The sequence below is a fragment of the Cynoglossus semilaevis genome, chromosome 20, assembly GCF_000523025.1.
Source record: "Cynoglossus semilaevis isolate Cse_v1.0 chromosome 20, Cse_v1.0, whole genome shotgun sequence".
NCBI lineage: Eukaryota > Metazoa > Chordata > Actinopteri > Pleuronectiformes > Cynoglossidae > Cynoglossus > Cynoglossus semilaevis.
Window position 1 is genome coordinate 11,400,435 of NC_024326.1, and position 24,066 is coordinate 11,424,500.

General features: G+C 40.3%; 3 protein-coding genes and 1 long non-coding RNA gene across 5 annotated transcripts; 3 read left to right on the forward strand and 1 right to left on the reverse strand.

Annotated features, from left to right (window-relative positions):
• Positions 1-37: 37 nt before the first annotated feature.
• Positions 38-11,867, forward strand: LOC103396561 (potassium voltage-gated channel subfamily H member 6-like). Its single transcript, XM_025052357.1, has 21 exons — positions 38-343; positions 697-927; positions 2,456-2,620; positions 2,785-3,214; positions 3,309-3,406; positions 3,634-3,713; positions 3,865-3,939; positions 5,950-6,122; positions 6,503-6,641; positions 6,992-7,129; positions 7,216-7,370; positions 7,581-7,822; positions 7,982-8,181; positions 8,317-8,404; positions 8,661-8,825; positions 8,967-9,088; positions 9,438-9,509; positions 9,755-9,848; positions 10,043-10,121; positions 10,367-10,744; positions 10,864-11,867. Exons 1-21 carry the CDS (start codon positions 268-270, stop codon positions 11,150-11,152), a joined length of 3,489 nt encoding a protein of 1,162 aa, XP_024908125.1. The 5' UTR covers positions 38-267; the 3' UTR covers positions 11,153-11,867.
• A 28-nt stretch (positions 11,868-11,895) lies between these two features.
• On the forward strand, positions 11,896-17,414 carry trnau1apb (tRNA selenocysteine 1 associated protein 1b). 2 transcript variants are annotated; one of them, XM_008334697.2, is made up of 9 exons: positions 11,896-11,984; positions 13,038-13,135; positions 13,358-13,457; positions 14,256-14,308; positions 14,481-14,609; positions 15,011-15,127; positions 15,405-15,711; positions 15,823-15,865; positions 16,292-17,414. In XM_008334697.2, exons 1-9 carry the CDS (start codon positions 11,967-11,969, stop codon positions 16,429-16,431), a joined length of 1,005 nt encoding a protein of 334 aa, XP_008332919.1. In that variant the 5' UTR covers positions 11,896-11,966; the 3' UTR covers positions 16,432-17,414. The 2 variants fall into 2 exon arrangements, with proteins under 2 accessions (XP_008332919.1, XP_024908124.1); XM_025052356.1 differs by lacking the exon at positions 11,896-11,984 and adding an exon at positions 12,316-12,572.
• fitm1l (fat storage inducing transmembrane protein 1, like) lies at positions 17,223-19,944 on the reverse strand. The gene is made up of 2 exons (XM_008334709.3): positions 18,557-19,944; positions 17,223-18,133 (listed from the first exon to the last, which is right to left on the reverse strand). Exons 1-2 carry the CDS (start codon positions 18,733-18,735, stop codon positions 17,461-17,463), a joined length of 852 nt encoding a protein of 283 aa, XP_008332931.1. The 5' UTR covers positions 18,736-19,944; the 3' UTR covers positions 17,223-17,460.
• Positions 17,684-22,954, forward strand: LOC112486277 (uncharacterized). Its single transcript, XR_003048684.1, has 3 exons — positions 17,684-17,757; positions 17,968-18,152; positions 22,528-22,954. It is a non-coding gene; the product is annotated as an uncharacterized LOC112486277 (long non-coding RNA).
• The last annotated feature ends 1,112 nt before the right edge of the window (positions 22,955-24,066 follow it).

A 24,066-nucleotide genomic window follows, 5' to 3' on the forward strand; every position in this document is an offset into this window, starting at 1 on the left:
TTTATGGTGTTTGCTCTATACACTATGTATTAGTTTGCATATAGGGCGGGTCTGAACTGTGACAGGATGAGACTGAGAACAGGGAGGAGGAGGAGGAGGAAGAAGAGAGATGAGACAGTGGAGGAGAGCAGGAGCTGAGACAAAGCTAACAAGTCAAACTCCACTCTCACACATCCACAATGTTAGGGCAGTCTGTTGGATGAACTGAGACATCTTTTTATTTCGGCCAACCACAGCAGGAGTGGGCTCCATACCTGTATCAGCACCATGCCGGTGAGGAGGGGCCATATGGCTCCTCAGAACATGTTCCTGGACACTATCATCCGCAAGTTTGAGGAACAAAGTAAGTAAACCCCTGGACTTCATGTGTGTTTTGTAGTTTTGAACTTCTTATCACTTATGAAATATGCAAACCATTTTTGAAAGATAAAATAATTTTTAATATATATTATTATCAATTTAATATTATTGATAATAATAATTTGCAATGTCAATCATTCTGATTACTTCTTTCCTTATCGGTGCTTGTGGAATAACTTATTTGTTGGTGCAACATAGGAAAAAGAAGAATATTAATATAAGCTGTACCTGCACTTTGTGGTTCTGATGGTTATGTGGTTTAAACCCCAACAAACTTCTTCACCTATTATAATGAATGTATCTTTACCACACCTTCCTTCCTTCCTTTATATGTAGATCGAAAGTTCATCATCGCTAATGCACAGGTGGAGAACTGTGCCATTATTTTCTGTAATGACGCCTTCTGTGGGATGTGTGGTTACACGCGGGCTGAGGTGATGCAAAAGTCCTGCACCTGCAGTTTCATGTATGGACCTCACACGCGGCGGCCGGCGGTGGCTCAGATGGCTAAGGCTCTGCTGGGATCAGAGGAGAGGAAGGTGGAGATTTCCCTCTACACCAAAGAAGGTAAGATCCAGACAGCAGTTTTAGACAACATAACTGAACGCACCACTTTCTTTCACTTCATATATTGTTTGTGTTGTGATTCCCAATCACTGGGTCACGGCACACTAGAGTGCTGCCAGAGATATTTCAACAGATTTTGGAACATTTTTCCAAATCACACAAATACTGATTTACTCACTTACTTACAACACATTAAAACAATAAACATGTTCATAGTACAGTAGTCTGTACTGTACAAGGAAACACAACAAAATGACCTTTAACCCAATGATGTGTCTCATGAGACGATATTTTATTTCTGAATATGCAGTGAAAATCTGTGTTTAAGATTTCCTTCCGGCAGTCCAGCAGAATTCAGAGACTCTGGATCCGTGCCACAACAGTGTGCCAGCTCCCTCGGTGTTTTTAACTTTTAAAGATCATTTTGGTGGCTCCGGAGCCGCTGTTATTGCCATATTTTACTATTCCCAGGTGTATTGTCTGTGCCTGAAGACCAGAAGGATAAATGGCTTTAATATTGAATGACAGTAGCTGAGACAGCACTTCTTGTTTTACTTTGAGTCAGTGTCTCTGAGGATATTGGTTTCCTCCAGAGCCTCAGTCTAAAAATATTTTTGAAATTCGATATGACTTCGATAATAGTTCCACAAACATGATCACAATATTAAAGGTGGGGAAGAAAAATATCTCTGTGATCAGTGTCAAATAATGACAGATATTTTAATGTTAACTAAAATTCCACACGGGATAAACATAGTTTTGAACCTGATACAGAATAAAAAAACAAACACAAACGTTTTAAGTCTGGGCTGTAATAAATCCTCCAGATGTCTGGAGAGGTGGGGTCACATCAGGGATCAACAGATGAGGTAAGGCAGGAAGCTCCAATAAAGACATTGAATCTGTGGTTTAACTTGGAGCAGGTCCTGTTGTTGGTTTTACTTTATGTAAAATACATTTTGTTTTAATGAATTCATTGGTAGTAACAGTAAATAAATGACAGCAGCTTCATCACGAAGCAGGCGTCACAATATTCAGGAAATGTGTGTCAAACACATACACATATCTCTGATACTATAGTACACTATGGATGACATGATATGAAAAACGATATAACTTTCAAAAGAGGTTAACTGTATAAATAAATCCGTGCTCCTCTCGCTGCTGAGCTGTTGCATAAGCAAAATGACAAATAGAAGTGTATGTATGTATATATATATCTGGTACAAGACATATGATCCCTGAAAATGCAGTGATACAGAGAGGAAAGAAGGAAACTGGAGGAGAGGAGGAAGGTTTCAGAATGTCAGATCGGAAGGGCATTCTGACAAACCACTGAGTGTGTGTGTGTGTTGTTAATATGGAACTAAGGAACAAATAATCTTGTTTCTTTCTACGGTCAAACACTGACCTTTGAACTTGAGAAGTTAAGACTAATTCATACTGGCACATGGTTTAGGACAAGATGTAACAGGACATAACTGGACAGGTTTGGATCACTGTCACGTTTGTGTCTCTCCTCCTGCAGGAGTGTGTTTCAACTGTGAGATTGACGTGGTTCCGGTGAAGAATGAACAAGGTTTGGTCATCATGTTGATTCTCAACTTCGAGATTCCCACTGATTCTGAACCGACCCAGAGCCCACCTCCCACTGAGGTCAGCAGAGGGCAGCATATCCGATGGGTGATTGTGGGTACGTTGAAGCAACACAGACGTTTCATAAATTGTTAAACATCAAATTAAAAGTTACACATTGAATTCCGAATAAAAGCAAATAAAATCGGTGTCAGTGTCGCAAAAAAACTGGGAGCCAACCCAAACATGAGCAATAAAAAACCGTCACTGTCTCTCACTCAGACTGTGGGCTTCGCCTTCGCCTCTTCCTTCGCTCCCTCGGCTCCAGGTGGGGGATTGTGTCAGAGGACATAGAGCTGGGTTCTCCTCATGCTGTGCTCCTTCCCCACGGTCCGGAGTCTGTCACCCTGGACCAACTGCCCACCCTCCCTGAGGAGCAGCAGGTTGATGAGACGGAGGCCAGGTCACTGCTATCGGAAAAGGAAGAGTATGAGAAGGAGGTAGAGGAGGAGGAGGGGGAGAAGAAAGAAAAGTGGGGAGCTGAAAGAAAAGGAGAAAGAGGGAATTTGGTGGGCAATGGCCAGAAGAGTTACAGGGACACAAGAACCAAAGGAGGAGGAGAAGGGAGACAGTACAGGGAGGTGACCAGAGCTCCCACCTCTGCTCCTCCTGCTCTGGCCCTCCCCTTCAACTCAGCATCTTCTGCAACACGGTATGTGGTAAAAGAGCTTCTGTACAATATGAAAACGATCAACAGTGGACGAGTACAGACGTAGTTAAGGCTAACTCGGCTCTCTTTCCTGCAGATGTGATGGCAGCAGTGGGAGTTTGAAGCACACTTCCTCCTTGGACGATATGAAAACCTTCTGGGAAAAGAAGCTGCAGTTGAGACACAGCTGCACTGGTGAGCATCACACCACAGATTCTCAATGTCGAAGCAGGGATTTAGTCTCAAACATAAGCCATACATAATTTATACAGTTATGTATATAATTTATAAAACGTACATATATGTTTGTGTGTATTTATAGTACATAATTGAACATACATGTTATATATGAAATGTATATACATATATGTACGATGCAATATACATTTAGTGTTTTGCTTCATTTCCCCCCCGTCCCATAGCCCCAGTGGTCACCATAAGAAGGTCTAGCGGACATGTTGGGACATCAGACACTGACTCACGTTGCCGTACCAGCAGCCAGGTAACACACGCACAAACACCAACCAGGCCAGAGATGTTTATCCTTAGGCTGTGTTCAAATCACCATAACATGAAATGTATACATTAGACCGTGTTTCTAATACTGTTAGTGTTTCAAGTGATCGTGTCTGTTTGTGTGATTGATGCTACAGAGCCCTCCCAGTGAAATCAGACCTCCAAACAAACTGGTGGACAGGACACAGCAGGTCACTGAGAAGGTCACTCAGGTCAGTTAAGATGACTTGGTCCACAATAACACTGCTGAATTTAAATATCAAAGATAACAATATACATGTAGCTGTTCACCATTCTGTGTATTAACGGCCAGTTAGCGTAAGAAGCACATCTATGGATTTGTTTTTCATAATTAGAGACTGGCCAGCTCACATCACTGTCCATATAAATATACTCTAGTAGGCAGGTGTAAAAGGTCGTAGTTCCTGACCTCATCAACTGTTCCAGTACAAAGGCACTGAGTGTGAGATATTTTTACCAGACTCTTGTCCTTGTGATTAATGATGGGTCATCCTTTGATGGAGGTTTTTAATTGGGCCAAGATCATTTTACCTTATTTATTTCACATGTGTTTGTTTTGGTTTTGGGAAGGAAGAAAACAGATGGAGCTAAATCATCAGTAATTTAATTTTTCTTTTTGTAAGGTGGTAGTCGGTCACATTATCTTGTCTGTGGTTAATTTGTCTTTCATCAAAGTTTAGGTAACCTCTGTTTGTGCGTCTGTCTGTGTGTGTTTGTGTTGAAGAAAGAAAGTCTGTCATGATGTTTTATAATAAACACTAGACAACAGCTAATAGATGATCTTGGCCTTTGTCCTATAATGTGCACATACATCATCCCTCATGATGGTTAGGACAAGAGGGGAGGGAGCAGCACAAAAATCAGGAGAGGGAGGAGAACGGGAGAGCGCAGTGTGATGGGATGAAGGAGGCAGACTGGATCAGTGTATGGGACTGAAGTTGCTGAGGACGAGCGGTGCTAAAAAACCTGGGATATGGAAAAAGAGGAGCCGTCGTCCTACCTACAGGTTTTAGATCTGACTTAGAATCAGCAGAAGAACAATGAGTGGACAGAGTGGAGTTTTAGCTGCGTCTACTGTCATCCATCAACTATCAAAGGCTGTTGGAAATTGTTTTCTTAAGGACTTCAGACCGGGATGTAAGACTAAGACTAGATGCAGAAAAGAAAAGATTTTGGTTTAACATTTGTAGACTTGTACAAACGCAGGTAAAATATAAAATGTGCAAATTTTTAAAGGCATTTATGGAAACATTAAAAACAAATCTTATTGTTTTAAAGTGATACAGAGACTCTAACCTAACTTAAAAAAAAAAAAAATAGAAAAAGAACACTCGAGAGGGCTAATGTTGAAGTGAGAAAGATCAGGAACAGAAAGTTCGACTGACTGTGAAGAAGATCATGAGTGTTCCAGACAGCAGTGTTTCTCAGGACGGTGCTGGTACTGATCGGGGAAACACAAGGTTAAAGAGAACTGTCCGCATTTCCTCTGTAGTAGCTCATGAGGTAAGTTAGTCTCTGTGTGTGTGATGTTTGTGTGTTTTTGTTCCTGCTATCGCTACACTTGTGAGAATATTTAAATCAAAGGATGTACTGTAAAATGGGACCATACTTTCTTTATTTGTCAATTTTGTGTTTCTATTTTTCATGTTTTTTGTAACTCTTTCAATCTGCAAATGTACGATCTCTATTCTTAAGTTGAAAATGCCAGTGCATCTTCAATTAACTGGGAATAATCATCTGCACCAGTTCAGACACACGCTCACAACCTTGACTCTCCTTCACTAATTGTCCTGGTATTGCTGTTATATGACCATGGATCCCACGGGGGTTTAAATCTGTTTTTGATTAATTATGTTGCTCTTTCGCTGGGGTCAAAGTGTGTGTATATGTTGACATACGGTGACCGACTTCTACTGTGGATGACTGTATACATTCATTTATCTGCTGCTCGTTATGGTGGTGTGTGTGAGCAGGTCATAATAATAGTGATAATAATTGCACCTGCTATAATATCCAGTAGATACTGCGTGCTGTAAATGCACATCTGAAGCTTTAACAGTTTGACAAAGGTTTAAATACACGTTTATAATTGGGATTATCTATAAATGATCTTTATTGGCCTGTTCATGGCATCTGTTTCTAATGTAACCGCTGTGTGAAAAATGCTTACATTGAATGAACAGAAAACTTTCCTCCTTCAGGTTCTGTCTCTGGGGGCTGATGTGTTACCAGAGTATAAGCTGCAGACGTCCCGCATCCAGAAGTGGACCATCCTCCACTACAGTCCATTCAAAGCTGTGTGGGACTGGTTGATTCTGCTGCTAGTGATTTATACAGCAATTTTCACTCCGTATTCTGCTGCATTTCTGCTGAGGTGGGTGGGAAATTCACACACCGCTGGTTTTCATGTGACCCACAAAAGTTAAGTATGGAAATGTAGGGTTTCACCTGCTGCTAAAACGGACTGTACTTCAGCCGGTGGGCACTTTCAACAAACTCAGGCTTTTGCTGACGAAGCTGTGACCCAGTGTGGGATTGTCTGTTTTTGGAAGTTGCCTGTGAAAATGGGATGTCCCATTTCAAATGACCCTCTTTGAAGTACATTGTTTCACACAGTTGATTATTTGACTCTTGATGTATTATGAATTTCTTCACATGTGTAGAAGTCTGTAAATTCACCCTGTCCTACAGATAACTTCACTTATCTTTCTTTCTTTCGTAGAACTAAGGTCATGTGAATTTTTTCTGCTTCAGTTTTCAGGAGGAGGCGGCCATGCAGGAATGTGGTTACTCCTGTTCTCCCCTCAGCATCGTGGATCTAATAGTAGACATCATGTTTATCGTCGACATCGTCATCAACTTCAGGACCACATACGTTAACTCCAACGACGAGGTGAATTGACTTGGTTAGCTGGATGAGTTAGTAACTGTCAGATCTGTCAGAGGGCAGAGGAGCTGATTTTCCAGACCAGTGAGTAGTCGATGAAATGTTGTCTTAACAGAAAGGTTGTAAATGAAGGAACTGCTGATGCAGAGAAATCAATAATAAAGTGTCACATTCTGAATGTAGTTTTAAGTGATTACTGTAATTTCAATCTTGTGTGATGTATGTTTGTTATGAATATAGATGTGATAAATAAATGTATGTAAGTTCTCGACCCTGGAGATCAGCACTGATCTCAAGTATGTTCTGGACCTCTAAAGCCGGTGCCACATGACGACGCCAAAGTTTTGTCTCTGCAGGTGGTGAGCCAGTCCTGTCAGATCGCCGTCCACTACTTCAAGGGCTGGTTCCTCATTGACATGGTGGCAGCCATTCCCTTTGACCTCCTTATTTATCACTCAGGAGAGGAAGCAGTCAGGGGAGGTGCCGAGGGCGAAGTAAGGAGGAGCATAAGGACAGGTTAGATGTTATCAACCCCTCCTGTTCACTCACTGTTCTGTCCTTCTCTTTGATCTGATAACAGACCACCACTCTGATTGGTTTACTGAAGACAGCTCGCCTGCTGCGGTTGGTCCGTGTTGCCAGGAAGTTGGACCGTTACTCCGAGTACGGTGCAGCTGTCCTTTTCCTCCTAATGTGCACTTTCGCCCTCATCGCCCACTGGCTGGCCTGCATCTGGTATGTTCCTCATATAGACAGTATATATGAACTAGACCTCATACAGCCAGTATGTTCCTGAACAAAGTACTGTTTAAAGCCTCACTTAAAAAAAAAAAAAAAAGCTAGAGAAAGCATTTTATAAAACCAAATACATAATCTGTATCCACTAAACTCTCCACTATTTTTTAAAAGAGATATTATTAAATTTCCCCCGTGTTTTCATTTCAGGTATGCCATAGGTAACGTTGAGCGTGCAACGTCAGGTGGAATTGGGTGGTTGGACAGCCTGGGCGACCAGCTGGGAAAACCGTACAACTCTTCCATCGTCACATCAGGTCCCACCATCAGAGACAAATACGTCACGGCTCTGTACTTCACCTTCAGCAGTCTGACCAGTGTAGGGTTTGGGAATGTCTCACCAAACACCAACTGTGAGAAGGTCTTCTCCATATGTGTCATGCTGGTGGGCGGTGAGTTCTATGAGTAAATCTTACTAAACATGTTCACCTGTAATTGTTGTACTTTACTGCAGTTATTCATCCATTCATTTAGACGTTTTGATTTCCAGCCAACAAACTTTTCTTCTTGAATAAACATTCCTAAATCCTGCTGTTTCTCTCCCTCCGAAGCTCTGATGTATGCCAGTATTTTTGGCAACGTGTCTGCCATCATCCTGCGGCTCTACTCGGGTACAGCTCGCTACCACACTCAGATGATGAGAGTTCGAGAGTTCATTCGTTTCCACCAGATCCCCAACCCCCTGAGGCAGCGGCTGGAGGAGTACTTCCAACACGCTTGGACATACACTAATGGGATAGACATGAATGCTGTGAGTTGTGGTGGACTCAGTGATGTCATGGTTAAAAAATTGCAGATGTTTTGGTTTTATGTCTGTTCATCTAGCTCATGGTTAAAGTAATTCAGTAACCTAACAAAACTGTGTTGTTTCTCTGTTAATGTAAAGGTGTTGAAAAGTTTTCCAGAGTGTCTTCAAGGAGAAATTTGTCTCCACCTCAACAGGTCCCTTCTGCAGAACTGCACAGCTTTTAAAGGTAATCAATCACAATTTCCATAGACAAGTAAACATAACATAATTGCTCTCACAACCCCCTCCCAACTATACAGGTAAGGGTAAGACAAAATGTATATTTCTGTACGTATTTTTAATTTAAGCCCAAGCACTTCTAAATTTAAGCTCGTCCATTTTTTTATGTTTTTCAAGCTGCTGATAATCATCTGAATTGAAAAAAAAAAACGTTCAAATGATTGTTCAGCATGGAGACCTAGTGTGTTTGTCATGTTGTCTAGGATCTACTAAGGGCTGTTTAAGGGCTCTGGCCACAAGGTTCCAGACCACTCATGCTCCTCCTGGAGACACCTTGGTCCATGCTGGAGACCTGATCACAGACCTGTACTTCATCTCCAGAGGCTGCATTGAGATCCTTAAAGGAGACGTGGTGGTGGCTATACTTGGTAGGTACATCCTGGCAGTAATAAAGTAGAGTTACTGTAGGTACAGTAGTTGTCCATCTTTTTGATGAATAAAATTGTACATCATGTAAGATTAGATTGAAGATTAGATGTAACTGAAATGATGGGTATTTTCTCCTGCAGGTAAGAATGATATTTTTGGGGAGTCCATCAATCTGGATGCTCTGCCAGGAAAGTCGTGCGCTGATGTCAGAGCCTTGACCTACTGTGATCTGCACAAGATAAACAGGGACGATTTACTGGAGGTGTGTGTAAGGATGGATGCAGTGGCTGAACACTGCTAGAAGAGCAATTGCCAATTTGTTATAATTTTGTTTTTAAATTATTTTGCTTCCTTGATGCAAGGACGAGGTCGGAGTTATTCGTCAGATTAGATGTTTCAGTTCACCGGCTCACTGTTGCATGGTATAAAGATATAAAAGATGGCTGAGCAGAGATGAGGTTCTCTGACATGAAATGATTATCAACAAGGTGGCAGGAGTGTCACTCCTTCACTGGCTCACCTCCTTTAAAACTAAAATAAAACCTGCCTATATCTAAACCTGGTAAATATGTTGATCATGTGTGTGTGTCTGTGTGTGTTGTGTTCTTTAGGTTCTGGACATGTATCCTGAATTCGATGAATGCTTCTGGTCCAACTTGGAGATCACATTCAGTCTCAGTGATGTATGTTGCTTATTGTTATGTTGCCTGTATTTAGCTGGAACTACTATAGATGGATAGGCCCATATGAATTGTGTTTTATACAAATTAATGTTGTGGTAGTAAAAAAAATCAACTACTGCTGAGTCAGAGTTATTTTTCATTATAGGGAATGTAAATTATTGAGTGATCCATCAGTGAAGAAACTTTGGCTAAACTAAAATATATACCCCCTCTCCACTTGCCCCCTCCTCCCCCACTGTTTGCAGGTTGAAAATGAAGCTTCAGATATTCTGAGTGAAGAAGACTCAGAGAGTGACAGACTAAGTGGACAACAGACAAAACACACAGCCACCCACAATGGTAACACTTCACCCCTTCATTCTAACTAATGTATCAGTTGACCAAATTATATAAATGTGAATCTCTGACTAACAAACTGGGTTTCACTATGAGTGACATCACAACTGCTAGGTGAAAAAATGTGTGTGTGTGTGTTTAGGGTAATATGACAGTGACTTTTTTACGCTGTGACTCTCTTCTCTCTTCACTGTCAGGTGACTCTGTCTCTGCAAAAAGAAGGAGAGCCACCTACAAATGCAGAAGTGACAGCAGAGATAATTATAAGCATACACTGTAAGATAAATACACACAGGTATTCATGTTGTACAGCAGGGGTCCCCAACAACATGGTTTTTCCATCTACTCCTCTTTTCAGTGCTTCACGCAGTCACGCAGTCGAAGTCGATTTTTTTTCTTACACTGACAAATCCTCGATTCAACTTAAAATAATGTTGGGGACCACTGTTGTACCATGTTCATTCAACAGCAGCTCTCAGTATACTGTAGTAAAACAAATCGACTACCAACTGTTCCTGTAGATATGGCTCTGTGTTCTCGAGCGATGACGAGCTGGGAGATTTTGAGGGGAACACTCCAGTTCAGACTGTTGCTTCAAACAACAGCAGGAGCTCCAAGACCAACGTGTTCCCGGGAGTTTCTGGAATCTTCACTATTTGGGGTACAGACAGCCGAGGAGAACACATGTATCAGGAGGTGCCAAAATCACCACCTCCTCCTCAAAGAATCTCCCATCAGCAACAACAGCTATCCTCGCCTTCCCACCCTCCCTCCAGCCCTTCTCCTTCTCCTCCTCCTCCAGTCCCACCCCCACCCCCTCCTCTGACCACCATCATTTCTGGAAGGCAGAAAATGGTAATAGAGAGCAAACTGGATGCACTAGAGAAGCAGATAACCAGGTGGGTCAGTGCTCTCTTAATCAGTGTCCACCATTACATGTTGTATTGATCAGGGCTTTAACTAGTTTTGTTTATATTCTCCAAATTAAAATCTGTCTCTCTTCTATTTGTGTTTTCAGGTTGGACTCCTGTTTATCTGAAGACATCAGGACCATCATGCAGCTGCTGCAGAAGCAAACACTAGTCATTCCACCTTCTTACAGCACCCTGACATCAATACCAAATGCAATATCCACGCCCATCTTGTCACCAATGTCTCCATCTGTCCCCACCACAGACAAGTCTCCATCTGAAGTTGCCCAGCAGCAGCTGTCAAATGCAGAACTCAAACTTTCGGAGTCTGATTCCATCAACTGTGTATCCCCGGGTCTCAATTTTCCTCCCTCGCCGTCTTCTGTCGATTCTTAACCTTTTTATACAATATGTCTTTCGAGTCACTTCTACCTCCAGCATATCCAAAACACTTCCAGCATTCCCACCTTCCTCAAACCCTGTGCAATATTTTAACTCTGTATTCAAAACATACAACTGTGTCAGCAAAAAAATATAAGCAAAATATATCACTAAACTGATAAATATAGTCAGGAAGAGAGGATATGATTTGTCAAAAAATTTGCAAAAAACAGCTTTAGTATAATTATTTGCTTTCCTGGGAATTTTGTAATGATTATTAATGTAGATTCGCTGCAGCTAGATCATGCGAGAGTGATGTGCATGTTTCAGAAATTGAGAGGCAGATGCTTGGGATTAAAAGAATAAGAAAAATACACATTTTATTGACATTGTACATATTGCGAAACAAAATAAAACTATCCTCAGCATTTATTCTATCACTGAGACAGGACATGCGGTCAACATTTTACCGTGCCGTGTCAGCAGGGGGAGTGCTTGGGTCTTGCATAGTGCACCAGAGCCCAGCCGGTCGTGGGTACCGGCTGAAAAGAGACACAAAGATTAAGTGGACGTTTTAAAAAATCTGTCAGATTTTGAAAATAGACTAAAGCTGCGCTTTAGTTCAAAACATAAGGAAAATAAAGAAGACATTAACCAGCAGATCTGTCTTTCTGTCCAACCACTACGGCATGTCTTCAGTCTACCAATATAGCCTGTTCACCAATCAAGTCTTTAATAACTTTTGTCCATATAAGGTGCCCTTGCGTCATCTGGGGTCCTTAGGTCTCCTGCTGTTCTGGAATTTTCCATTGCATCGCATTGTCTCAGGATGGAAAACCACCAACAGGTTTACTTTTTTTCTTTATTTACTGTGACAAAACTATGTCTGAACTTCACTGAAAATAAATACACAATAATAATAATAGTTATTATTATAATTACAATGTATGCTATATAATGCTGCTGCCCGGCAGATAACAATATGGGGGCTGTTCTGAACAAAAATTATGCTAATTCGGTATTTATTACTGCCTGTGTACATTTCAGTGACTGGTTAAAAAAAGTAAATAGATAAACTGTTAGGGTAATTTGTTATTTCTTAAACCTTATTAAATGTTAAATACATAATTTTGATGGTGAGTTATTGATCCGAACTATGTTTAAGTTGGATGTATACGGATTTTGCCCCCTAAATACAAAACACAAATTTAAATTCCTGGTAAGGTATATTGGCAACAGCGTCTCCTATCGTCAACCGGAAATAATCGAGTTGGCAGGCGGAAGTAACCGCGAGGCACGTAGCTGTCGGCGTTAGGAGAACTTTATTTGATATTAAATAATAATTTTAAAAAGCAACGACGAACCTCCCTGTAGCATCACAGCTGCACCGACCGTAAAGATGTTCAACAGACAGACGAGCCTATGGATGGGTGACGTATGTGAAGCTCTTTTTTCCCCGTGTTTGAGATGTAGCTAAGCTAAACATGGTGTATATGTGAGGTTACGACAACCAAGTCGGTTGTTGATTCCAGTTTTAACCGTTTTTTGATGAAATTGGTGAATGAATGTCACACATATGTGCACCATATGAGCCACCATATGTGCCCGATGAGTTAACAAAGATGCAGTTATGTCCGCGGATTTTTATAGATGAATAAACAACGCGTCCCCATTGGGCTGTTTGGTTCACAAAACGGTATAATATTCATTACCGTGTCCTTAATTTAAAATACAGATATGAAATGTTTACTACCATAAAATAAAATAACTAATCAGCGGGAAGTGTTTGTACTGTTTATCTCACAATACTTGATAGTTGTTAAATACCTATTCAAGGGTTACTCTGGTAAACGTTTGTACATGACTGTATGTTAAACATTATAATGTCATTATGTTTTAGTTGGACCCATACATGGATGAGAACTTCATCAAGCAGGCTTTCAGTGCTATGGGAGAGTCACCATTTGGTGTAAAGATCATCACTCACAGAATAACAGGGTAAGTTATACACAGTCCCATATACTTAACATTAAATAGTTAAAAGAATAAATATTTGGAAATGTTGCAAAGCATTTCATTCACCCAATGTAGGATTGACATCTTGAGCTGACCCCTGCTTACAAGGTCTTGCAGAGGTCACATTTCGTTTTGAGCTGTGTCACGATAACAACAAATCACTTTAAATTAAATTGTATCCACGACTTGTCTCCTCCTGTGCAGTGGCTCTGCAGGATACTGCTTTGTGGAGCTAGCAGATGAAGCAAGTGTGGAACGATGCGTTCAAAGACTCAACGGAAAACTGGTTCCGGGTTCAAATCCGGTATGTTCTATTTTAATTGCAAAATATGTGTTCTTATGTTATAATCAAATCTTTGGGTAATCTTTGAATTTTTTTTCTCATCATATAAGTGCTAATATTTAATATTGCTTTTCTTCTTTTCCAGTATTCGACATGTAGTTTTTATAATTCAGTTTGTTCATTCAATAGTGGTCGTAACTCGGTTGTTTTTTTTTTTTTTTCGACATGTAGTTTTTATAATTCAGTTTGTTCATTCAATAGTGGATCGTAACTCGGTTTTTTTTTTTTTTTTTGTGACCCAGTTCAGAATGTGTTTCTTTTGCATCCACAGTTTTACTTTGAAACAAAAGTCTGTACTAATTAAAACCAAATATAAAAATTACAAGTTATATATACTGTTTTCTTTTTTTATATGTTACCTCCATTAACTCAAAGGTCTGCATTTGGTTCAGGTGCAGTAGCTTTAAAAAGGAAATGTAAGTTACACATTTAAATGATGTTTTATGTTGTTTGCTCGTGATTTTAAAATACTGTTAGTCCTGTGAGCTTGACAAGCTACTGGACTCCCCTGTCCACCGCCCCTTACCTGGCTAAAAGGCTCCCTGTATGTGAATGTATTTTGTTTAAAGCTGGTGAATAGAATCTCTAATAGGAACTAACTGAGGATTGGGCTAAAGGCTGGTCTGGGTGGTGGAGGTATGTAACTCTAAATAACAATAACAAGTGTACTCTCTGTTTTCAGCCATATCAGTGCTTTAGTACACGTCTTGAGTCTATGAGCTCTGCTCAGTGTCCTTTGTCTTCTCTTCATATGTGCAGCCACGGAAGTTTAAGCTAAACTATGCCACTTACGGAAAGCGGCCAGAGGCAGGGTAAGATGATACACGTCCTTAACAAAATGTGTTCCTTTTTTAGATTAAATTCTGTCAGATGTGATCACTGCAGACTTTCAATAAATATATTATAGGAATCCAACCTGGTCATCTTATTGATGTAAATCAGAACACATGGAAAATTATATAACCTCTCTAAATCTTTTGACAGGCCAGAGTTTTCAGTGTTTGTAGGCGACTTGGCATCTGAGGTGGATGACTTCCAGCTACACCAGGCTTTTAAGAAGTACCCTTCCTGCAAAGGAGCTAAAGTGGTCACTGATCAGTATGGATACTCCAAGTATGTGAACTGGACAACACCATGAAATTGAAATGTTTAGAATATTGGCTTTTGGATATCATTAATATCAAGTGTTTAAGTTTTGCTAGTTTCCTGATTATTTGAATAGCGCTGCTGTGGATGTTGGCCAAAAGTGCATCTTCATCAATTGTCAAAAAAAGGCTGGCGATATGTTTTCTTTGGGTTTTATGCTGAAACTATTGTTTTCCCCATATAGGCTAAGCAAGAGCAACTCACAATTGAAGTGATGGTACCTCATGTTAAAAGTAAAAAAACAAGTTTCAGTTCTACCATAATAATACCCATCATATTCCTTTTCTCATAATAAGTGTCTATTTAATTACCAAGTATGTAGCAAGTGCTGGAGACACACATCCATGTCAGTGTTGTTTGACTTCCAGAGGCTACGGCTTCGTCAAGTTTGGGGAAGAGAGCGAACAGAAGAAGGCAATCGAGGAGTGTCAGGGAACAATGCTCGGTGGAAAGCCACTCAGGCTCAGCATTGCTGTAGCAAAGAGGTAAGAAATATTAGCACAAGGTGATGTTGAGTACTTACAGTCATATATCATTATAGTATCCATGGAGGGATTGATTTTTGTTTTTCTCAGTGCAGCCTGATATTGTTCTGTAGCAATCTGCTGTGACCTTTTCCACAGACCTTAACAATTGTGTAAATGTTAACATTGCAGTAGAAACTATGTCTTGTGACATTGAAGAATCTGATGAAATATTTGGGTGTACACAAGCTTCATAATCCTCAAGCATTTATTTGTTTTTTTTCTTTCTCTGATGCAGTCAAAAGATGACCAGCTACCCAGGTGGTCAAGGACAAAATTATTATAGCAACTACAACCAGACCTCTCAGACCAACTACTATGGTAATCAAAGCAGTGGAAGTCAGGGCAGTTACTACTCTCAGTGGGGCAACTATGACCAGTATAGTGGTTACAACAGTGGCTATAACAGTGGCTACAATGGCAGCTACGGCAGCGCCTACAACTACAACTACGGACCCTATGGATACCCACCACCAGGTCACATGATGCCACCACCTCCTATGGGAATGCCACCCACGGGTGGTGATATGTCGGGGGCAGTGGAGGTAGGAACTAGAAAGAGAACTTCCATCAATAACTGACATAAATAAATATAGCTTTGTATTTATGCTCTGATTTCTTGTGTTTGTTAATTTCTTTTTACCTCTTCACTGCAGAGTCATGAAGACACTGAGGAAGTCGAGGAGGACAACACAGAAGGTACAGCTTATTTTTACTTATTATTTTTATTTAAAATGTAAAACAATTGTTGAACTGATTTAAATTGACTTTTTTTAGCAATAAAACAAATTAAAATTATTGTTGTAATTTTCTTACACTATTTTTGCACCTAATAAGTTGTATACATTTTGTAAGAAAACTTTTGTGCATCATTTATGATGACTAGTTGAATATTATTATATATGATGCACTTACATTTCTGTCAGCAGTGGTTGTCAAAATAAAAAAATCTGAATAAAACTTTTTTCAACCCATTACCAAATAATCCACAACTTGTTTTGGTCCCTGGTCCAGTTTCCATCACACAACAAGCTGCCCTTTCAATGTTTGATGTGCAAATATTCTCTGAAATATATATTATTTATATTTTTCTTTCTTTTTTTTGTCATTTGTCCTTGTTCAAAGAGCCCACATGTGAATGTGATGTGGAGCAGTGGAACAAGGACTTCATGCAGCGCAGTGAGGAGCTTTATGAAGCCATGATGAACTGTCACTGGGAAACACGAGACAATTTCGAGTACAACGCCTCCTCACTTCCTTCATAACTGTTGGCCAAGAAGTCAAATGCTCGTGATTCAGATGATGAAGCTACACCTATGCCTATCAAAGAGCTGTCAAGAGTTCACTTTCCTGGCAGCACACAGCGATGATCTTTGAAGTGCATTAACTGTAGTAATACTTCCAATTTATATCACGTTTGTTGTTATGCTTTAGTGGGAACTACCAATTGGTATGCATCAGAGGAAGAGAATTTGTTTAGCAATCAGACACTGTGTGAGTTCTATTTGTGTTTTACTCCATGTTGTCAGAGAAACTCATTTATAGTTTTTGAATACACTGTTACTACAGCCATACAGGCAGGAGATTTTCCCTTTGTTTTTCCACAGAGATTGGCAGTATTTGTCCTTAAAGTTGCTGGCAAAATGAAACAAAACCAATACTGTACAGAAGGTGAACAAAATATGAAGTTAGAACAATTACAAGTAGTTCAGATAAAACCATCATGACATGAAACAAACCTTTTGCTCATCAGAATTCTTTATCAGAATTTTCTATAACTGAAATTTCAGTTGTGGTTTTATTTCTATGGTAAACAGTACTTTTTTTTCCATCTTTGCCTTTTGAATGAATGATTTATATTAATGAAGGAACGTCCCCACAGTTGTCTTTGTATTTCTCATTTATTTATTTATTTTTTTGTCTTTCTATATTATCTATAACTTCAGGCTATAGATTACATAATAAAGAAAGACAAAAATACAAGACTCCACATGTGCCAAGTGTAATATTGGTGGTACCTGGGCTTCCAGTAGTAGTACGGGGGGATTTGATTCGAGTTAGGATTGAGTTGTTAAATGTTGAATTTCTTTTTTTTTTTAGTGTACTTCAGAGCATAATATGATAATAAAAATAACTGTAGACTGTAGATATTCTTTTGTTCACACTTTCTTTTAATTCCTTTGTTGTGTGTTTGCTAACATTAGATTAATGAAAAGAATCTCGTAAGAATAAAAGTCTATTTAATGTATGATTATAAGCATGTTTAACGTGAAGTCTCTGTTGTTTTGTTTCATTTAACTGTTGTGATCGTGGCTCAGTTCTTTGCCGTTAGCCTCACTGCTCTCAGTCTTTGTGTTAAGCAAGCCCAGTCCAGGCCTGCCAGGACAGAACCAGCTTGGCCCGTTGCGATACCAACCCTGGTAGAGTCCCCTCCAGCTCAAGCAGCCTACAGCGCCCCCCAGCAACTGTGCAGGGAACTGTGGGAAGTAGGCCAAGAGACAGAGTAAAAGGAAGATCCAAAGCCCTAACAGGAGAACACAGAATAGGAAGAGGATCCTTAGAGGAGCGTCTGAGACGCCTCCTAAACTCAGGTACGGCCCAAACACAGCTGTCTCCTCTGCCAGCAACAGGCAGCAGAGACACAGGAGGAAGACGTCCTCTGAGACTTCATATCCTCTCCACAACAGCCCAGCTTTAAGGCATTCAGATTTACCCCGATCTTCTCTCAGCAGCAGCAGAGGCTGGCCATCGTTGGCCTCTGAGCCAAGAGATTCATAACAACTTCCTGTTGCATCTTCCAGATAACTCAGGATTCTACAGAAGCTGTGCCAAAGTCCAACAGCCACCCCAATCCTGGACAGGTGACGGACAGAGAGGGCAACAGAGCGACGGATGGAGAAGGTCAGGAGGAACATAAAGGACCCAACGAAGATGCAGGTCCATCCCAAACCAGACCGCAGGAACACTCTGGAAAAGGGAACTAGAGGTGAGAATCTAGGTTCAGGTAAAAAAAAAATCTGAGCAAATAACTCAATAAATCACCCACAATCTCCTGTATTGTTTTAAAGTGATGAGGATGATTTTGTGTCAACACTTATATTCTGATCCATAATAATCAGTTAGTAACAGAGGCTCCTACAGAAACATAATGGCTTATTTGATTATTTCATAACTGTTTCTATCCCTTTAAACAAAGCAGAGATTTCTTTCTTGGGTGAAGTGTGAAAGGTCATTGAAGCTGTGGTGTGTACCAAACAAGTGAATTTGTTTCCTGAAAACATGGCTTTTCGTTCACATTAACAGTTAGGTGTGGTCCACCAAAAATGCAATACTAAAGTGTACAAAGCAAATGAAGGTCCAGTTTGATTAGGAAACAGGAAGTGTTCTCACCTGTAGATAAAGTGGCTCCTTTTGGCAAAGACACTGTGGCTTGAAACCCAGTAGCTCAGAGCAGGACCAAACATCACCACTGCAGATAGCAGCAGGTGAAAGTGTTTCCGGAACACTTTACTACCCAGGAGGTGGGCTGTCAGGTCCGTAAGGACCACGAGCAGCGTGTGGAGGAACATCTGGACCCAGAACCGATACTGACCAGATGAAGACTCACACGGCGTAGAAATGAGCAGCAGTTGGTCAAGGAATGCAGTAGCAGTTTGTTTTAATGGCACAATTTCATGTGACGGGGCTGTAATCCTCTTAAGAATGCAAGTAGTGCTGCTGCTGCAGAGGTAGTATTTCCTAAGTATGTGTAGAAGAAGGTATTCAGAGTTTTCTAAATACTGCTGATGGGAGCCAAGGCCTCAACATTTCACAGCTGCTGGTTACGTAGCAGAAAAAAACAGACACTGTTAGCGGCTGTTAGCTGGTGTTGGCATGTGGCGTGGATGAAGTGGTAGTCTGGAGTATTACACAGACTGATAATCATCTATAAACACTGTATGTTAATGCCAAAAATCTCATGTTGTATTCCATCACATCCATGCACTTTCCTGCACGTTCATCTTCTGAAGTTTTAAAGATGTTTAAAGTCTTCAGTCATGCTGTTGTTGTCCGAGCTTCACTTTGACCACAGCTGAGTCCAGACAGGCGCAGCATCAGTCTTCTCTGACCTTGTGGCTCCCACGTGTCTTTGTCCTGCTGTCCTCTGGTGCAGCCATTGTCATTTCTCCTGCAGGACTGAACAGACTGCACGGAGTATCGTCCAAGACGTTTTAACTTCCAAAGAAACCTGACCAGCAGCTGTATCTTCTTTCTTCCTTTCCCTTCACACACACAGAGACACACAAACGTGGCAATACTATTTATATTCATGCCCTCTCATACTTGGCCTGGATGTCAGCATAGTCAGATTATTCCATTAAAATGTTACTTCTGTGTTACTAACACTTTAGAGGATTTCTTCACAACTGCACATTAGCTGAAATAACAGACTGTGGTTAAATGGTGTGCATTAAAATAGGCAACATATTTGTAATTAGATGCTCTGTGCCACCCTCTGTGTTTGTGTGTGTGTTTCACTGTGTGTGTGTGTGTGTGTGTGTGTATTAATAGTAATGACCTTCGCACTGTATCTGGACTGGACTGACATTCACTTGCTGTTGCAGCCTGTTACTGTCAATCACATACTCACTCACACACATTCTCCTCCAGCTATTCTTGTTGGTATGTACAGTCAAACCAACCAGGACACTTTTCTGAATAACTCCTTTATAACCTTATCCTGACTAAATCACCTCAAACTATAACCTTAAAAAAAGAGATTTTTGTTCAACAACTAGTTCTTTTAATGACTGTTTTATCTTCGATTGTTGAAATACAAATGAAAATATGAATTCCATTGTTCCTTTTAATCATGCATTTATCAGTCATAAACAATTCACACTCACTTTCACACCTGAGGTCAATTTAGGTGGTTTTATAATATTTGGATTAGATATTAAAATAGTTGTTGTTGTGCAGCAGTTCGCCTGACGATGGCGGTATTTGAGTCATCATTGTTCTGTGTAACCGTCGGTTTACAGTCACACAAACACTGTATTGACTTCTGCTGTGTTGCTGCCACCTGGTGAATTGTATTGACTTATGAATGCGTTGTCTCGTCACATATATGTACATTTCTGCTGTGTTGCTGCCACCTGGTGAATAATTCCTAACTTGCAGCCTCGGTAGGAGGGAAACGTTTTGTTGATATTGTTTTACAATGTTAGTGGTCGCTGTTTTACATTTATTACATGTACTATATTTCCAGAAACAAGTTCCCTGGTTTGACCAGGGTGCGTTCCCCATGAGGATGATGAAATGAGAGGAGTACTTTGTGCTTTTGAGCAGATCCAGCTCTGTGCAGTTCTCTACACATTGTCTTAATTGTCTAAAGTCCATGTGTGTGGCAATGTAGGGTGGATTCTGCTCTGTAGTAAACACGTTATATTTTCCAGTGGTGGCTGATCACGTTAAGCTATGGATCTTTGTTTTCTCTCATGTAGCCTTTTCGAAAAATCCTGAGAATTCTAAAAACCTAGACAAGCTCTTTGGTGCAAAGCATGGACTGTGTGCTGGTCTTTTCCTGGTATTCTCCTCCAGACTCTTTTGTGGGTCGACAGCCCAGCAATACTTTTCTGGGTGTTGACTGACTAGATTCTAGAAATGTTTGTAACTGGTGTCTGGGTGGTGTCCAGTCAGCCCAAGGATCTGTCAGCTGTAGGATTTTGGTCTCTAATCCACCTTAAAACACTGAGTGACAAAAGAAACAGCTGCCAGTGTGTCCAAACTGCCCAGGGCTATGAAGCTGCTGAAAATGTTCCAAAGCAGAGATCCAAAAGGGAAGGACATGGGAGAATAGGATGGGCTGTGTTAAGCTGGATGGATAAAAATAATTTTTTATCCAGTTCTGATGTCACATTATTCCAGATAGCTAAACTGGGTTTTCAGGAAAAAACATTACAGTAGTCTGCATGCCATGGAGACTACAAGTACTTATAGGTTTATTTAGAATTTTTGTAAGATGAAAATGAATTGAATTGAAAACATGGACATTGGCTGTCCAGTGTGTACCCATCAGGGCAACAAAAGGTTAGAATGAATTTGAGAAAAACAAAATCTCTTTCTAATCTATCAGATGTATACAGTTAAACAGAATTACTGTAATTCAGAGAATAAAGCCACAGCTTTGAGAAAAAAGTGAAAAAGTGGGGATTATTCTCCATCAGATATACAGTATATAATATTAGATATATTTACCAATGGCTTATACATGGTTTGGCTCTACTTTAAATGCTGTACATCAAAACAAATATAAGTACAAATTACTCCTAATATTTACTGTGATCACGATCCTGTGAGGTATGTCTGAATACAGTACTGCATCACTACTACTGTATAACTTTGGTTGTCAAATTTAAATTGTAGCATATATACTACTTTTATTTGCCTTTGTTTTGCCCTTGAAGACTTTTATTAGTTGAAGTGAGCCTTTGTCTCTGGGGGGCCTGGCTGCAGCACCACTGATAGTCAACACACTCGAACAATGTTGATGCGGTCACACGGTGCAGCAGCAGGCAGTGGGCTCAGACACGGTATCAAACAAAAGGTTTATTAATATCCACTGGCTCAGAGTATTAATAACCTGCATGCATTCTTAATGCCAAAATGATGAGAGGACAATGGTGAGGGCAGCTTTCTAAGGATAGAGCAGTGATCAGTGTTGTATTCCACTCCTTATTCAAACCAACCAACAGTGTTAAAGCCTGAGGGTTTAAATGTATTTATTTTTATTCAATGGTCTTTCTTTGATCTGCATGCAATAAAACAAACATCTAGAACAAGCAGAAACACCTGTAATGTAGTATTGTTGGACGAAGTGAATGACCTTTATAGTGAAAATATAATTTAGACCCTGACATTGCAAAAGAAGACAAATTCATAAGCTGTAAAATTGATTGGTGTGATAGAAACTTTTACATCATATAGAATTGAGGTTATGAAATGAGCTCAAACTCAGTGGAGAAGGTAGTATTAGCACATGCTTCAGCGTAAAAAGTAGGATTGGGGTCAAAAACAGGTGGAAGAAGTGTGATGTGATTGAACCTACATTAGAAAAATATTTAGCTATATTTAGCATGCAAAAGAGTGACCTCTTACCTGTAAGGTCGGCACTTCAAGCATGTGAGGGATCAATAATCCCATGTTCACACTGATGAGCACCAGAGGTTTGGATGATTGACCACCTAGACCTCTGAGGTCTCAAGAAAGACTTAAGGCAGAACTGACACAGAGTAATCCTCACTGCCAACACTTGTATTTTTAGATACAAAAATGGACAAATTAAACTAAAACCATTGAATAAAACTGTTGTCTCTCTTTAGGCTCAACCAAATGCGTCGGGACCTGATGGCATAGAGCTCATTCTGGAAGTAGAACTTCTCATGTAAGGACAGCAGACTGTAATACTGCAGGCACTCGGAGGGTAAATATTGAATTAACCTATGAAGGACAGCAAGGGATCTCCAAGTGTCATGCCAGAGATCAGGACTCAGGATGATGGCCAAGAATCTCTGCACTCGTCAGAGAGACTGTTAACAGATGTGAGTTATAGATAGATGTAAACAATATAGAACAATATAAACAGAACACTCTGATCCACACTACAGATTGTGGACCTTGGACCCTCCCCATCAGGGATCAAGTTTATAAATCAGTGCTGGTCTCACTTATGACTGGTAACATAAACTGAAGTATAAAACTTCAGTTAAAACTAATATTAAAATCTCACCTTCAGTCGAAAAACAAACAGTACATGTAGTAATGTGAATACTTTCTGAAGGTGCGCCTCCACGTCCTTCACCGTTGATGTTTAACAGCAGCTGCTCCTCAACAGCTGATGTGGAGGTTGACGGACAAATTTTAAAGTTTCATCAGGCAGTTGTCAATTCTCTGAAGCGTTCTCATGCGTGTTCCCTTGCGTTTCATCAGTCCACGCAGCTACAAGCAGGAGGTCATGACAGAGCTGTAACTCAAGTACTAGCGATGCTGAGTCTCAGGATGCCAAACACGTGTACGCTTCAAGCATTATACAGTGTATACACCCGACCTAAAGCCTTATGGACATGAGTGTTGATTCATAAGTTATCACCCTATCATCAAACCACTTAACTCTGCTGTCACCAGATGAGCAATGTATCACCTGGTGATAGGTCACGTGACCTTCCTGTCTCTACAATGATAATATTACACCATTACACTTTTTGTTTTCAATAAAACCTAGTTAGATTTTTAGTTTTATTTTATTTTTAGGAAGTTTACTGATGGTTCAGAGACACTATGTGTAGCTGACTTTCTGATTATATTAATGGTCACTTCTTACCTAGAGTCTGAGCCATGGGTTATAATGATGTTGAATCTCTTCTCCACATGACCTTAAGTCAAGAAATCATGAGATATCTGTCTGACAATCCATGTCACTGTCAGTAAAGTGGTTATGGGCATAATATCAAGCAGACAAAAACAGAAAATCAAGTTACACACTGCAAATATCTCTGACTAAAAATGTAATGACAGCCAAAGGTAGAGTAGGAAATTTTGCAATGTAAAGTAAAGGCCGGCTGTGTCTATAAGATGATGAAGTGCAGCGAATGACGTGGTGGTATCGTAAATCTCTGCCAGTAGGTGGACGTGCGATAGCCCCCGGCCTAGGGCATATGTGGTCTTCTGCCCTCAGCTATGTAGGTGTATTGTTTCAGACCAAACTGACAGGTGAGGCAGGTCAAATCTAATCCAATATACAACAAAAGAAGGACAAAGTGTTGCATTGTTATGATTAAATGTCTGTTATACAAACTCTTTTCCACAGTTGTTGACATAAGACACATGTAGAAAAATACTACATTTAGGACCTGTTACACAGG